This window comes from Rutilus rutilus (genome assembly GCF_951802725.1).
Source record: "Rutilus rutilus genome assembly, chromosome: 2".
NCBI classification, from domain to species: domain Eukaryota; kingdom Metazoa; phylum Chordata; class Actinopteri; order Cypriniformes; family Leuciscidae; genus Rutilus; species Rutilus rutilus.
This window is the reverse complement of record NC_140210.1, coordinates 9,248,074-9,262,369: the sequence shown is the minus strand read 5'-3', so window position 1 is coordinate 9,262,369 and position 14,296 is coordinate 9,248,074. Positions and strand designations below refer to the sequence as shown.

Here is a 14,296-nt window from a genome sequence, read left to right as displayed (position 1 = left end):
AATTATTGCAACATCCTTTCCCCAAGATAACAGCTCTGAGTTTTCTCCTATAATGCCTGATGAGTTTGGAGAACACCTGACAATCAGAGACCATTCCTTCTCTCCAGATCCTTTAGATTCCCAGTTCCATGTTAATGCTTCTTCTCTTCAGTTCACACAGAGACGGATGCAAATGCAAGTAAAACGGTTTATAGGAGCTTCGTAGAAGATAACAACAGGTCAGATAACAAACACTCAGGTGACAAATGACGCAGGGACTTCGACGGGCAACCCGGTGATGGCGTGCGGTGATCGGCGTGCTCAGGAATCCAAATGGAATCCAAACAAAACAATCCAAATGAAGATGAAGCACAATGAAGATAATCCACACAAGGAAGGTGAGAGAAGCACACTGGAACAGGACACAACACCGGGGAAACCACAACGACGATCTGACAACATGAGACAGTGATTACTGAACATATAAAGGGAAAGGGAATTGATTACAGCTGGCGCTAATAATCAGCCTGAGATTGGATAACCACGCCCAAACACACACACACACACACACACACACACACACACACACACACACACACACACACACACAAGAGGGAGACAGTGGATTCATGAACCGTGACACTCATTTCCTATAGGGTTCAGGTCAGGGGACTGGGACGGCCATGGCAGAAGCTTCATTTTGTGCTCAGTGACACTTTTTTGTGTTGATTTTTATGTTTGTTGTGGATCCTTGTCCTGATGGAAGATCCAACCACGGCCCATTAAAAGATTTCTAGCAGAAGCTTTCGGGTTTAGATTTTTTTATCTATTGGTATTTGCTAGAATCCATGATACCAAATATCTGAACAAGATGTCCAGGACCTCCAGCAAAAAATAAATAAATAGGCCCACAACATTAAAGATCCAGCAGTATATTTAATGGGCATGGGGTACTTCTTATTAGCCTGACTACGTCAGACTTCCTACTTCCGCTAATTTCATTTCGCTCCTGTAGTCAGTCTGAGATAGCAGCCTATCTTTCAGTTTTCCACCGGCCTTCAGACGGCCGGCCAATCAACGAACAGAGGGCGGGCTGAGAGCCATGACGTAGACGCTGATTGTACCGTGGTGGATGCGTAGATTTACTTCACATAATCTGCAAAAGTCGTTCACAGCCATGTTCACTCCGGTATTTCGCTCGATGGTTTAGTTTTTGCATCATACATGCGTTTACAGTGGAAGTTAGATGCGGCTGAGCATGCGCATAACACACGCCATAACCAAACGTTATGTGATTGGCTTACGGGTAACCAATGATTTTAAACTTCAGACAAGCGCCCCCCGCGAGAAAGAAATCACTTTTCAAATATGCCCTTCCAGACTCTTTCTACGAAGCAAAGTGAAGTAGCAGAGTCTGGTATTACCAGGCTAACTTTTTATCCCTGTTTGCACCAAAGCCATCTGGTGGGTTTACTGACAAAAAGCTCTTTTTTTTATTTTTTTATCTGACCATAGAATCAGGTCCCTTTTGAAGTCAGTTGTGTCTGACAACTGAATATACTGGAGGTTGCTTTTGGATGAGCGAGGAGGATTTTTTTCTTGAAACCCTCCCAAACAACATGTAGTGATGTAGGTTTTTATTTTATTTTATTTTATAGGCTTTCTGACCCCAAGACTCAACTAATCTCTGCTATTCTCCATCTGTGATCTTTGGTAAGTCTTTAGCCACTCAAACTTTCTTGCTTATACCGTGCATTAGGACAATATAGACACACGTCCTCTTCCGGGCACATTTGTAACATTTTTAGTTGATTGGAACTTCTTAATTATTGCCCTGATGGTGGAAATGAGGATTTTTAATGCTTTAGCTATATTTTCTTACAGTCACTTTCTATTTTGTGAAGCTCAACAATCTTTTGCGGCACATCAGAACTATACTCTTTGGTTTTACTCATTGTGCTGGATAATTAAGGGAATTTGGCCTTTGTGTCTCCTCATATTTATACTCCAGTGAAACAAGAAGTCATATAGGCAATTTCATGTTCCTGTAGTCAAAAAACGTAAATATTAATGGGAATATACTAAAGAGATATAAAAAATTATAGGGGTGCCAATAATTGTGGCCAACATGTTTTGGAGAAAAACATGTGATTTTCCCCCCACTTCAAAGAAAGGTTAGATGATTTGTGTTTTTTGTATTTTCTTTTTATAAAAGATCAAAAGGATAAACAATGCAGATTTATTTTTACAGCCATCTTTGATCATATGGGGTGCCAATAATTCTGACCACAACTGTATATTACTGGTGTGCATCTTGAGATAAAACAATGCCACTGATAAATGTTGTTTTCAGTTTTCATTTTAGTCTGGGACTAGGCTTAAGCCTTGTCTGTGAAAATGGGGGTTTCAGTTTGTTAGCTGATTTCGAGTAATATTTGTATTAGCTTTTTAATTAAAATGCTCTGAAAATCAAATCAAAATTGGAAATAAAAAGCAGGAAAAAACAATGTTACAAATGTTAAAGCTAAGTGTTACAAGCATTCTCTGTCTCCCCTGCATAGTGTTTAAACTTTTTTTTCCATATTGGTTAAAACTGTGTAAAAGGTTAATTGAATTTGCTTTCAAGTGTCATTCAGTCTAAGGATAAAATTAGTATGTGTGAAGGAAACCTGCTGATATAAAATCTCACAAATGTAAGCATTGATTAAACACTAAAAACCTTTTTACTTGCAATCTTCGACAGACCAATGCCATCAGTGCTATTGCCTTAATTAAAAAGGGCCAAAAAGTGCTAGAGGTTTTAATTGTGACTATAAATATTAGTTACTCCTGCATCAACCTAAATCCAAATGAAACTCTAATGCAGTATGTGAAGATGTAATCTTATTGACCAGAAAACAGGATATGATTTCACATGGATATGAGCACTAATAAATGTATGACGCATACAAGCATCTATTTTCAGCATAGTACAGGCACAAGGCCAAAAATACTGAAATCCACCCAGATAAGGTGAAGAAATGAAACAAGTCAACATGAAGGAAAAACTTGATCCATGAGATAATGGAGAAAACACCTTAAGTTTCAACTTCTTTCATCTGTATTCAACATAAAATTCCTCAAAAGATTAATCATAGGACAGATCTAAAAAACCTTGTCTTGTCATGTTTTAATCTAGACTGTCTATCAAGTATAAACTTGGATGTATGGCTACCTTATGAAAGCAGTTACTATGCTTGATCCAAAAGCAGCACAATCAATCATTTGTGATGGTGCTGCCGCACTGACCTGTTGCTAATATTTTTTAGCTTTTTAAGATGCACTATACTGTTCAAAGGTTTGGGGTTGGTAAGATTTTTTTGTAAGACATTATTACTTTTATTCAGCAAGGATGTATTCAATTGATCAAATCTGACCGTAAAGACATTTATGATATTTCAAAAGATTTCTATTTCAAATAGACACTGCTTTTTTTACTTTTAATTAATTAAAGAATTAAAGTACGCATAACAGTTTCCACAAAAATATCAAGCAGCAAAACTGTTTATGAACATTAATAATAATAATAACAATATGAGAAATGTTTCTTGAGCAGCAAATCAGCATGTTAGAATGATTTCTGAAGGATCATGGGACACTAAAGAATGGAGAAATGACGCTGAAAATTCAGCTATTATGAATTACATTTTAAAATAAAGAACAGTTATTTTAAATTGCAATAATATTTTACAATATTACAGTTTTTACTGTATTTGATCAAATGAATGCAGTCTTGAAGAGCATAAGAGAGTTGAAACATTACAAATCTTACTGACCCCAAATGTTTGAATAAGGTGAGGTAAGGTGCATGACTGCATGGCTAACGATTTTGAAAATAAATCGTGAACCAAATCATTCCTATCTGTGATCAAATTATTCACTTTTGTGAACTGGATCAACCATTGAATGAAAAGATCTATTTCTTTAAAAACATCCTACCCAGTCAAGATGCCATTTCTCTCGCCTGTCTTCGCAGACCTTTCTAATGAGCAGAGGTTTGGCTTGAGGGGTTAATGAGTGTCCAGATTTATTCTGACACTGACCTTCTCTTTCTGCAGCAGGATACTTATCAGTGGTATTAATAGATTAATGAAATCATAAGCTAAGCCATTAATCATCTCAGGAGTATCCTGCCACAAGTTTAACTTTCAGCAGGTAGCCGACTCTTTGTTTCTGGTTGGCAACACTCTGGCTCTAAAAATGAGACAACACAGACCTGCACTTCAGAAGAGGGTGACACTGACTGAGACAGATGAGACGTGTCTTAGACTGAGACAGAATAGACAGATCTTATGCAAATACGATCCTCATCCTCAACACAGATTAGTATCCTATAAAATTGACCGCATTTTACCAGAAATGGAAATGGACCCTCATATAAGACATTTGACTTCAATGGAGTCTGATGTTAGAATATTGCTAAGCTAACACCACAATACTCTAATGAGCTTAAAAATACATAGCTACACAGTACTCACAAATATTGGGTCAAATATCTATCTTTAGTTTTATAATTTTGCCTGTGTTAATGCCAACTGCATAGATTTCGACACGGGTGTGTATTTTTTATTGGAATTTTACTATTTCAGCCCCATTTCCTTTTAAAAAATCTATTTTGCACTAGGTAAACAAATAGTTCCACTCAGGACCTTAAGGACAAAAATGTCTCCATTGAAACCCATTAAAACTGCAATTTTTAATCCCAGGGCCATTTAAATATAAAAGTATGCAGTCTTTGTAAATAGGCTTTCAATCTGTTGGCAAGGCTTAAAAATGTTTAAAAAAAAATCTTTTTTTCTTTTTACCAGATGGTGCCATTTTCTCAGGTTTGGCGTTTGGCCTATAAAGCAAATACTCGCTTTATTCCTGTTTTCTGCTTATGCATATTATAGAGCCAATTGGATAAATTATGCAGCTATAATTGTGTGGGTGTGTTGTTGGTATGGATGTCAGAGTGTAAACTTATACAAGACTCATAAATAAATGGTTTAATACGTGTTTTGTTTTTGTGCATGGTGGCCACGGGAGTTGCGAGGCATTTTGCAACAAACGCCTCACGCTCTTTTAGATCAAAGGCGTGTGTCGCAGAGGCGGACACACGCAACAGAAGCAAAAAAGGATATTGTCGCTGGATAGCGAAGGCAGGCACGGATGGCTGAAGGCAACGAGAATCGACCGGCTTCCTCAGACGCTGTCCTCTGCTTGCTAGTCGCTTGTTTCAACGGCGGCGGCTTCTCTCAAAGATCCGGCTTCTCTCAAAGATCCAGCTTCGCTTCGTAGGGCTTCGCTGAAGAGATGAAAATCAGGTAAGCAGCCCCCGAGCCCGTCCTTTTATACGCTAAGCCACCCCCATTCTGGCGGGCTGTGACACGTGAGGGCGCGAAGCCTCAGAGCAGCCAATGAGCGCGCTAGTTAGCCCGCTCTAGGTCTACTAGCTGCTGCAACGCGTTGACAATAAAAATTAAGGATAATTTTTTGGCTTCATACCTCTCGTAAGAGAACCACACAAGTGGCCGTTCGCCGGAGACGGTGTCGCCGGAAATCGCCCGCTCTCCAATGAAATGAATGTATCGTTTGTAGCCTAGTGTGAACGCAGCTTTAGCCTAGTTTTGACGTAAATAGGCACTAAGATCAGAGGTTTAAAGTTCAGGTTCAGAAATTGCTAATTAGCACAGTTTTTAAGCTGGCTGAGTTCATGGGTTCACAACGTTTCTGGAACGTTAGCCAATATTATAAAAAAAATGGAACTTTACCATGACGTCCTCACAGTGTTATCATGATATATTCCAACCGTTAATCCTGTCGTTAGCACGTACCTGCCACGATCCAGCAACGTAGGCTACAGTACGTCGCCACAACGAATACAGGAATCACAAAGTTATGTTGCTGGAACGTTATTTGGCACGTCGCACTGACTAATATGGTCCTTTGATGTTACGTCCTCGCAACATGCCAGTTTGGTCACTGAGACGTACCCGTTACGTTTGCAACATACCACTATAACGTCGCCACGACGATTATGGGAATCACAAAGTTACATCGCTGGAACGTTATGTGTTACGTCGCTACGACGAATATGGTCCGGTCCGGTACGTCTTCACAACGTTAGCTGGGAACTCGCCTCTGTGTGCATCTGTCCCATCGGTCCGTGTTGTGCATGTAAAATAAAAATCAGTAATAATCAATAAATGTCATTTCTTTTGTTTCGTATTTTTACTGTTAGTTAAGTGAGGCAAAAGAAGTTGGAATAACGGATAAACTGAAATTCCCAGCATTTAAACAACTTCTGCTCATCTGGATCATCGAGGGTAAATGTCATGCGACTACGCATTACTTTACGGAGAGTTTACGACCTAGCTACGTTCTGTCTTATGAACAAATGGTGCAACAGAGTTAGTTACAAGCTAGTAGTTACTAAAGCCTCTAGTGTGGACTTTACGTTCCAATTTAAGAAAGAACTTACGAACAGCTGGTGCAACCCTTCCCAGATGCGTTCTCGGGTACCGAAATTTGGCACCGATTAATTTAATGTGCCATTAAAAGTACCGAGTTCGGTACCCAACCCTACTGATCAAACAGTTTTCTAAAAACTCACCAAGTTCTACTGTTACATGGCTGAGTTGAAGAAACAAACCATTAAACATCCCGATTAGCATAGAGTTGAGCAGATTCTCTCTCCATATAAAATTCTCTGTCTAGTCTTTTAAGCTGTGACATGTAATCCCATTTAAAACACAAGAGAAGAAGGAGATTTAGAAAATCAAAAGAAAATGAATCCACATTAACATCCGTTCCACGGTTTAAAACAGTAGGGGCTTAAATTTCATTTCAGTGTGAATAAAAGGATTGCTCTCCCTATCTCTCCCTCTCCACCTACTTCTTTTATGAAGCAAAGACGGAGTTTGATCCAGTAGTGTGGATGATTTTAATAGGCTGTGACATTGTCCTTGGTCATGACATCAGCTGGAGAGTGAAGACACAGGAAGACTTCTCATGAGACATGGACCTCAGAGGGGTGAGGGGGTTGAAAAAGGATTGGGATTGTCTCTTGAAACAAGTGAGCAAGTTATTAAGAGCTCAAAGCACTTTCATATCCTTTTTTTGTTGTTTGGTGGTGGACGTTCACTCAGAAACATGCCACATTATAATGTGGGTTGTGAACAAAAAGGTATAATATACCTGGATAAAGCTAGACATTACACAGGACCACTCAGAATTGAATGCCTGACCAGGGCTTGACACTGACACCCGCCAACCTGCCAAATGCGGGTGGATTTCAGCAGTGTAACGTAGTCACTCCTACTAGACACTATGGCAAATGTATTTTATTTATAATACATACATTTTTCAATTGCAGTCTTTTAAAAAGGCATCTGAAATAATAAACTAACTGAAATGCAGTGTTGTCAAAAATAGATTTTTCGATTCATATCGATACTTAAATATCTTAATATCTTCCAATACTCATTTACCGCAGAATAGACACACGATACCAGCTACGCTTTTTCACTCTCTTGTCTCTCGATAGCAAAATTTAACTAATTCCCGCAGTCCCGATTTTGTGCTCAAACCCAAAGTGAGCGCACATATAGCCGCCTCTCAGTACTAAATTGAGTTTGTTTTACACACAAAATTATTTCGGTCTTGGCGAGTATTCACATCAGTCATGCTTTATGTGAATGTAAGCAGTTGACAAAGAAAATGCATGTGTAACAGTATAATGGATCTGTGCGTCAGGTGGCTAATATACCTGCTGCCTAATTATGACATAATAATAAATATACCTATATGGCAGTTTTTCCCCATGATATTGATGTCAAAAATGTGGCCAGTGAAAATTCTGAGTGGTTAGTAACTTTGGAAAACCAATAGCCACAGTGGCTGGTGAGCAAAAAAGTGAATGTCAAGCCCTGGGCCTGAATGCTGCCATCTTGGCAAAGCAAGTCCATTTTATGCTTTTAGGCTTATCAAAATTTACTGAAAAATCGACTTAAATATAATTAAATTTTATATTTCACTTCATAAACCACTGTTCAAAAGTTTGAGCCTGTAAGATGTTTTTTTGAAGAAGTCTCTAATGCTCACTAAGGCTGAATTTTATTTTCTGTTTTAGGCTGAACTGTTTTCTGTTTTAATATATTTTAAAATGTCATTTATTACTGTGACGCAAAGGTGAATTTTCAACATCCTTACTCCATTCTCCAGTGTCACATGATCCTTCAGAAATAATTCTAATACGATGATTTGCTGCATAAAAAACATTTCTTATTGTTATCAATGTTGAGAACAGTTGTATTGCATAATGTTTTTGTGGATACCAAAAAAAAAAATTCAAGATTCTTTGATGAACAGAAAGTTCAAAAGACTGTACAATACTTATTTTCTTCTACTGTAAAATATTTTCTACAAGCATCTGCTAACTGGCCCATGCTAACCAGCCAAATCCAGACCTCTTTGCTGCAAATACTGCATCATGTTGACTAATTACTAATTACATTTTTTTTTATATTGATTTAAAAGCCTATGATTTTGTCCTGGTCCACTGCCATTAGATGTCAAATAACCAGATAGTGCAAGTTTAAGAAGCAGAACTGTATACCACACAAACTGAACCACCAGGAAGCAAGGCAAAATGCAGGTCTTAAACTTTAAACGACATCTGTGCAAACAGGGAGGAAAAACAACCATAGGGGATTAGCTAATGGGAAGACAGTTTAAGGCAGATGTTTGGCTAAATATGTGGATCTGAGTGTGTAGGTGAATGAATCATCAAGGGCAAAGTGGTTGGAATGGCTTAGACCTTTTCCAGTGTCTATTTTTTCTCAGACCCCTAGGGTGAGATGAACCAGAGGACCACTGACTGCTTACTAAATTAACAGAAGAGCTCTAAAATATATCACCCTTCTCATGCCAGGTGGTGTATGACATTTTCCAAATGACACCCTTGACATTTTGAAGTAACTCTTTCAGGGAATTTGTGCTTTTATATCTTTCAAGTGGAAAATGAGTAATAACAAGGAATAAAAAGTTTAAGGTGGAAGAAACAAATGGACGAGACAATTTGTCATTTACACACATCGATACAAACGCACACACAATCACATATAAGTCTATAAGAGTCTATAAGAGGAGTGCGGGGCGGGTGCAGAGCACACGTTTTACTTAAGTAATCTTAGGATAGGGTTATCTTTGAAAGTCAGTTTTTGTACATGCACACAGTTTAAGTTTACTTTTGTGGCCTAAACCAGATCTGCACGCACATCTGTTTTCACATCTTGTATCCTGAGGTTTGCTATCTGTCTCAGATCTGTCTTGAAGGGCATTTACACTTGGAGAGATAGCTATCGGATCAATAAAATCATGTGAATTCAGAAAGTGTAAACACTCCTTCAAAATTTTGACTACATAAAACAATTTGAAGTCGGCATGAAACGGGTGTTGTGATAGTGTTTTCATCCCTATTGTGACATATATACATATGAAACGGCATCTTAAACAAGAAATAATTTAGGGCACGACTTGATTTTGTCCATCGGGAATTGATTGGATCGTTGGATCTGTGTGGTTTGCTATTGCTGGGATCTCATGTGAGTGACAGGTTGTGCCACCCTCATACCAGTAAACACATCATCATTAAGGAAATGTTGCTGCAAGAGGGAGGGGGAGTTATTAGGTGTCCAAGGCAAGCACAAAGTGCAGGAGCCCTATTGTATTTGTAAGTATTTTCTTCTTATTATTATTCTATTTCTGCCCCTAAAACTGTCTGGGCGTCAGAGACCGTACATCAGATAGACCCAAAACTTGGTGAGATGGTCAGAAATCCCACCCGCATCGACATACATCTGTCGGACACTAGGTGGCGCCACTTTGCGTTTTGGTTAATAACTCTGGATCCATAAGGGTGACTAGAAACAAAATTCTTGTGTCCTCTGAATCCTTGACATGCATCATCTAGAATAGAGACCCTCATGGAAAAAAGAATCTTCAATCCGTTTAACAGATATAAGCTAATGAAATATGTGGGTGTGGCCCGTTTTCACTAACTGGCAAATATCCTCTGAAAGCAAAGTCCAAGCTTAAAGTCCCCGTGAACCGGAAGTTGCAAACGACTTTTCTCCAGTGCTGTGACGTATTTCCCAGTGAAAAGGAATATTGAACAGAGGGCAGGGTTTTACTCTAGCGCTCCTCCTCTCCATCTCTCGCTCATTACAGACTAACGATTTGAGGGGAGTGGTTAAGCGTTTCCCAAACCAAGCCGTCAAACCCATAGATATCATATATAAAGGCTAGATGTCTCGTGCGCACTGCTGGCCAATGGAGGTCGACGTCCGCACGTGGCGGCCATCTTGCCACAGTGTACTCGCACACTACTTCAATGGTGCATGTACTTTTAAATAACCATAACTTGCTCATTTTTCTACCGATTTTCAAACGGTTTGGTTTGTTATAAACGTCAGAGATGTAGTTATGACACTGCATACATACACTGCATACATATGAAAAATTATAACATACATGTTCAAGCATTCGGAATTATAGCCACGTTAATTAACGTTTGTAAGAAACCAAACCGTTTGTAAATCCGTCAAGATTTCAGCGAGATAAGAGGATTTGTGTGCGTGCTGATCATTCACCTTAATGCACAGAGCACTGTGACAAGATGGCCGAACGATGATGCCGGAAGTGACTGCGCCATAAGACATCTAGCGTTTATATATGATATCTATGGTCAAACCTACGTCATCAGGGAAGGTCCTCCAATGCAGAGGGGAGGGGCATTTTCAGATTTTGATTAAAGATTACGAAGCCAAAACATTTTTTTCTGTGTTTTAACTTGCACGGATTAATTGTTCACCACAAGACTAGTAATATTCGCTAACAAAGTAAATAGGGTCCATTTTGATTTCAGTTGGACTTTAAGGAAAATTGGTACACATAGAAAAGAGGACATTCTGTGGACACACATCAAATTTTATCCCATTTCTCCCATAGGGGGTGCTACAACAGAAATTCTTTAATAATGCCATTACCGTATGGTTGATAAAGTTGAAAATTGGAATACATCTTATTTGGTGGACTACAGTGGACTTATAACAAGCAGTTTTAAATTTTTGCTAATAACGGCACAAATGTGCGTGATAAATTTAAAATAACATTTTTAAATTAATTTTTTTAACTGTGAGTGTTTATGTCTTATGTTCTGTGTAGTATTTTTGCAGCATTATTATATTATAATTTGCACAAATATGACATCAGTCGATCCATTCATCAAACCGCTTTATCCTCTGTAGTGTCATTGTGTTGTAGCAGTCCATCCCAACATCATAGGCCACAGGCAGAAATGTAGGCCTATTATATGATACCCATAACGGAGTGTCTATTTACACTAAGTACAAATAGCCCCACTTGTTGGCAGACGCTATTTACACTAACTCCGCCCACTGATGTCTAGTTGGGCCAGACAAAACTTCAGAAGGCTAATGGATACTCAAACACAAACAGCATACTACTATTTACACTTTTCGCAAAGCAAATTCTGCTATCTTAACAGTGTAAATAGAATCTATCACTTTTTTTTTTTTTTTACTAGAATCTAATGCAAAATTGCAAATAGCCGCTGCTCATCATTTTGCAGGCTGAAATAAGCGAATTCCTTTGTAAACGAGTTAACCCTTTTGACACCAGTAGGCACAAGTAGGCTATTGCCAGAGCCATAGAGAGAAAGAGTTGCGACACTCTTTGATGTCGCCGCTATGGCTGTCACGTGGTTCATGTAAGCCCCAATAGTTCCAAAACATACGCTGGCTGTCATGTTCTTCTATGGGACAGACAGCAGCGATTGCATTATTGAACGGTAAATATAAAATAAAACACACCCCAAGTACTTTTTCAGCTGTTATTGCATTTTGTTAATGTCAGTTTTGCATTTGGAGACAAGTTTTAGGCTATATTTTTGGAGGGAAAAGCTAGTGTTCATGTTCGCATGGGTAGTAGCACTGGCTTTAGCGGCTCTAACTTAACTTTTCCATATCATTCATCTGATGATGGACGTCTCATGATATTTATTTTAGCACAACTGGGCTGTATTAGGCTATTGATTCCCGTGATTTTGCTTATAAATTTTGATCCAGCCATTAGCCTACCTTCGTGATCACGCAAAGAGGTCTGCCGTGGCGGTCCGTTCAGAGTTCGCTTAAGCTAGCTCACTTCTTCTGATGAAAGTGGCCACCCCAGGACCACAACGTTAAACATTATCATGTTAAGACTAAGAATATTATTTTAATATTAAGCCATAGGCCTACACATTATCAAAACTATAACAGATTAAAAACGAATTTAAGCATTGCTGATACAAATTAAGGTTTTCAAATAAACTATTTTTATTAAACAATGACAGACAACAAAAATGTGTGCTTGTGTGAACAAGAAAAGCAAAAATCAGGGGCAGGTGATCCATGAAACAGACAGGACTGGTGATGGCCATAACAATCCTAGAGGTCCAGCATTGTTCTCACAAGCCACCTCACTCAAGACAATAAAACATAATGAAAAGTTAGTATATCCCAAAAAATTAAATTAAATAAAAGTTGCTATAAAGGTGGCAGCGATTCATTACCGAACTCTTAACTGACGAAGTCGCGCTAGCTAACTAGCTATGTTAGCAGGCAGTGCTTGAAAATTGGTTGAAACAACTAACATAAAATATAAATAATTACGCTGTGCATGTACAAATGAAGACCAGTATAAGCATCGCAAAGGGCCTCTGATACAAAATAGACAGTTGACAATTCAAAAGAGGTCGATATTTCAACAACTTAACTCTGGAACAACTCGACGCGCAGCAATGTAAGTGAATGGGGTCCAACGCCAAAATGACAGTGTTTGGAACTATTCCGCTCTTCATATCCCGGAAGTAGGCGGTTAAAAGCGCCGCCATTATTTACAACGGAGGTCTATGGGAGTGTCGCAACTCTTTCTCTCTATGGCTCTGGCTATTGCTAACCTGCTTCATCAAACCCTAACTAACATCCACATGCATGGGCCATTTATGCTTGGACGTCGATTGTCGCTTGCTACTATATTTTTGATTACGATGGAACATTCATTATATTTTAATTTTTTAAATCTTTCTGACTTTAGAATATTAACTACTTTCTGACTTTTAAAAATAGGCCCAATTGTTTTTAGGCTGCAGGCAGTTCTGTAGTAAAATGTGAGTGTGTGAGTGGGGGGGAGTTGTGTAAAACTAAAAACCAGAGCAGAAATTAGCATTTCTCCAGAAGTTGTGGAGTTTGCAGGTTAAGGTGGTCGTATAGAGACATATTACCTCTCAACCTCAGAATACACGGTGGAAAACACACAGGCCGACAGACAGGTGCTCGGAAAATCAAACAGGGCCGGTGATGATGATGATGATGTGTGATGGAACAGTAGCAGCTGGTCAGCAGAGTATGGCGAGCGGATAATGCCTTTTCTAAGTCTACCCTGAAGAAGGCGAAGGAGCAGTCTACCCTTCCGTCGCCGTCAGTCCGTGTCTATTTTTGAATGGGATTGATAGAGACGTCAGACGACAGACCGGCGGCGACGTCACGGCGGCGTCACAGTAGTAACGTATACCTTACGGCGACGTGGCGACGGCGTACGTGAGAAATGTATAAAAAAATCATAACGTCTGAACCAGGCACGTCGCCTAATAAGACGCCTGATACACACGTCGTCCCTCAGTACGTCGCCTAATAAGACGCCTGATACACACGTCGTCCCAATCTAATGTTATTTTTCCGATGTTGATAACGAAAAGTGAATAGCATGAGTAAGATTGGATTTGCAATAGGCTATATCGGGAGACATGATTTTTGTTTTGTTTTTTAGGAAGCTTTTCTTTAAAGTGAATTTTTGTTTAATATTAAAGCCTCTTAATTTTAAATTTGTCATCACCCAATTGCTTGGATTTAATAAAAAAAAGAAGTGAATATTCCATAAACAGGCTCTAACTTCTTGGTCTTTCTACAGCAGTGTTTCAATAAATGGTCTATCTTTTCTAGACAGAAAAGTTAACAACAAAGTAATAAAAATCTTTTATTTGCAAAATCTATCCCTGCCTCCAGATACAAATGGTCCCCCTTGTATGAAAATATTAATTGGAATAGAGCATGGAGTAACCCACATACATTTTTAATTACAAACAAATTAAAAGAAATATAATTTATTACCCCTGTAACAAGATTATCTCTAAATTTATAGCCTACCGTAGACGAAAAATGCAGCTTTTGCTTTA

The 14,296-nt window shown here is 38.8% G+C and overlaps 1 protein-coding gene across 1 annotated transcript in view; it reads left to right on the top strand.

Annotated features, from left to right (window-relative positions):
- Positions 1-277: 277 nt before the first annotated feature.
- The window catches only part of LOC311286563 (FERM domain-containing protein 7), a gene marked incomplete at its 5' end in the record, with an annotated part of 32,239 nt that continues 18,220 nt past the window's right edge, over positions 278-14,296 (top strand). Inside the window, one exon of the mRNA XM_084402765.1 lies at positions 278-377. Within this exon, the coding sequence (XP_084258891.1) occupies positions 278-377 (100 nt within the window). The remainder of the gene's footprint in view (positions 378-14,296) is intronic.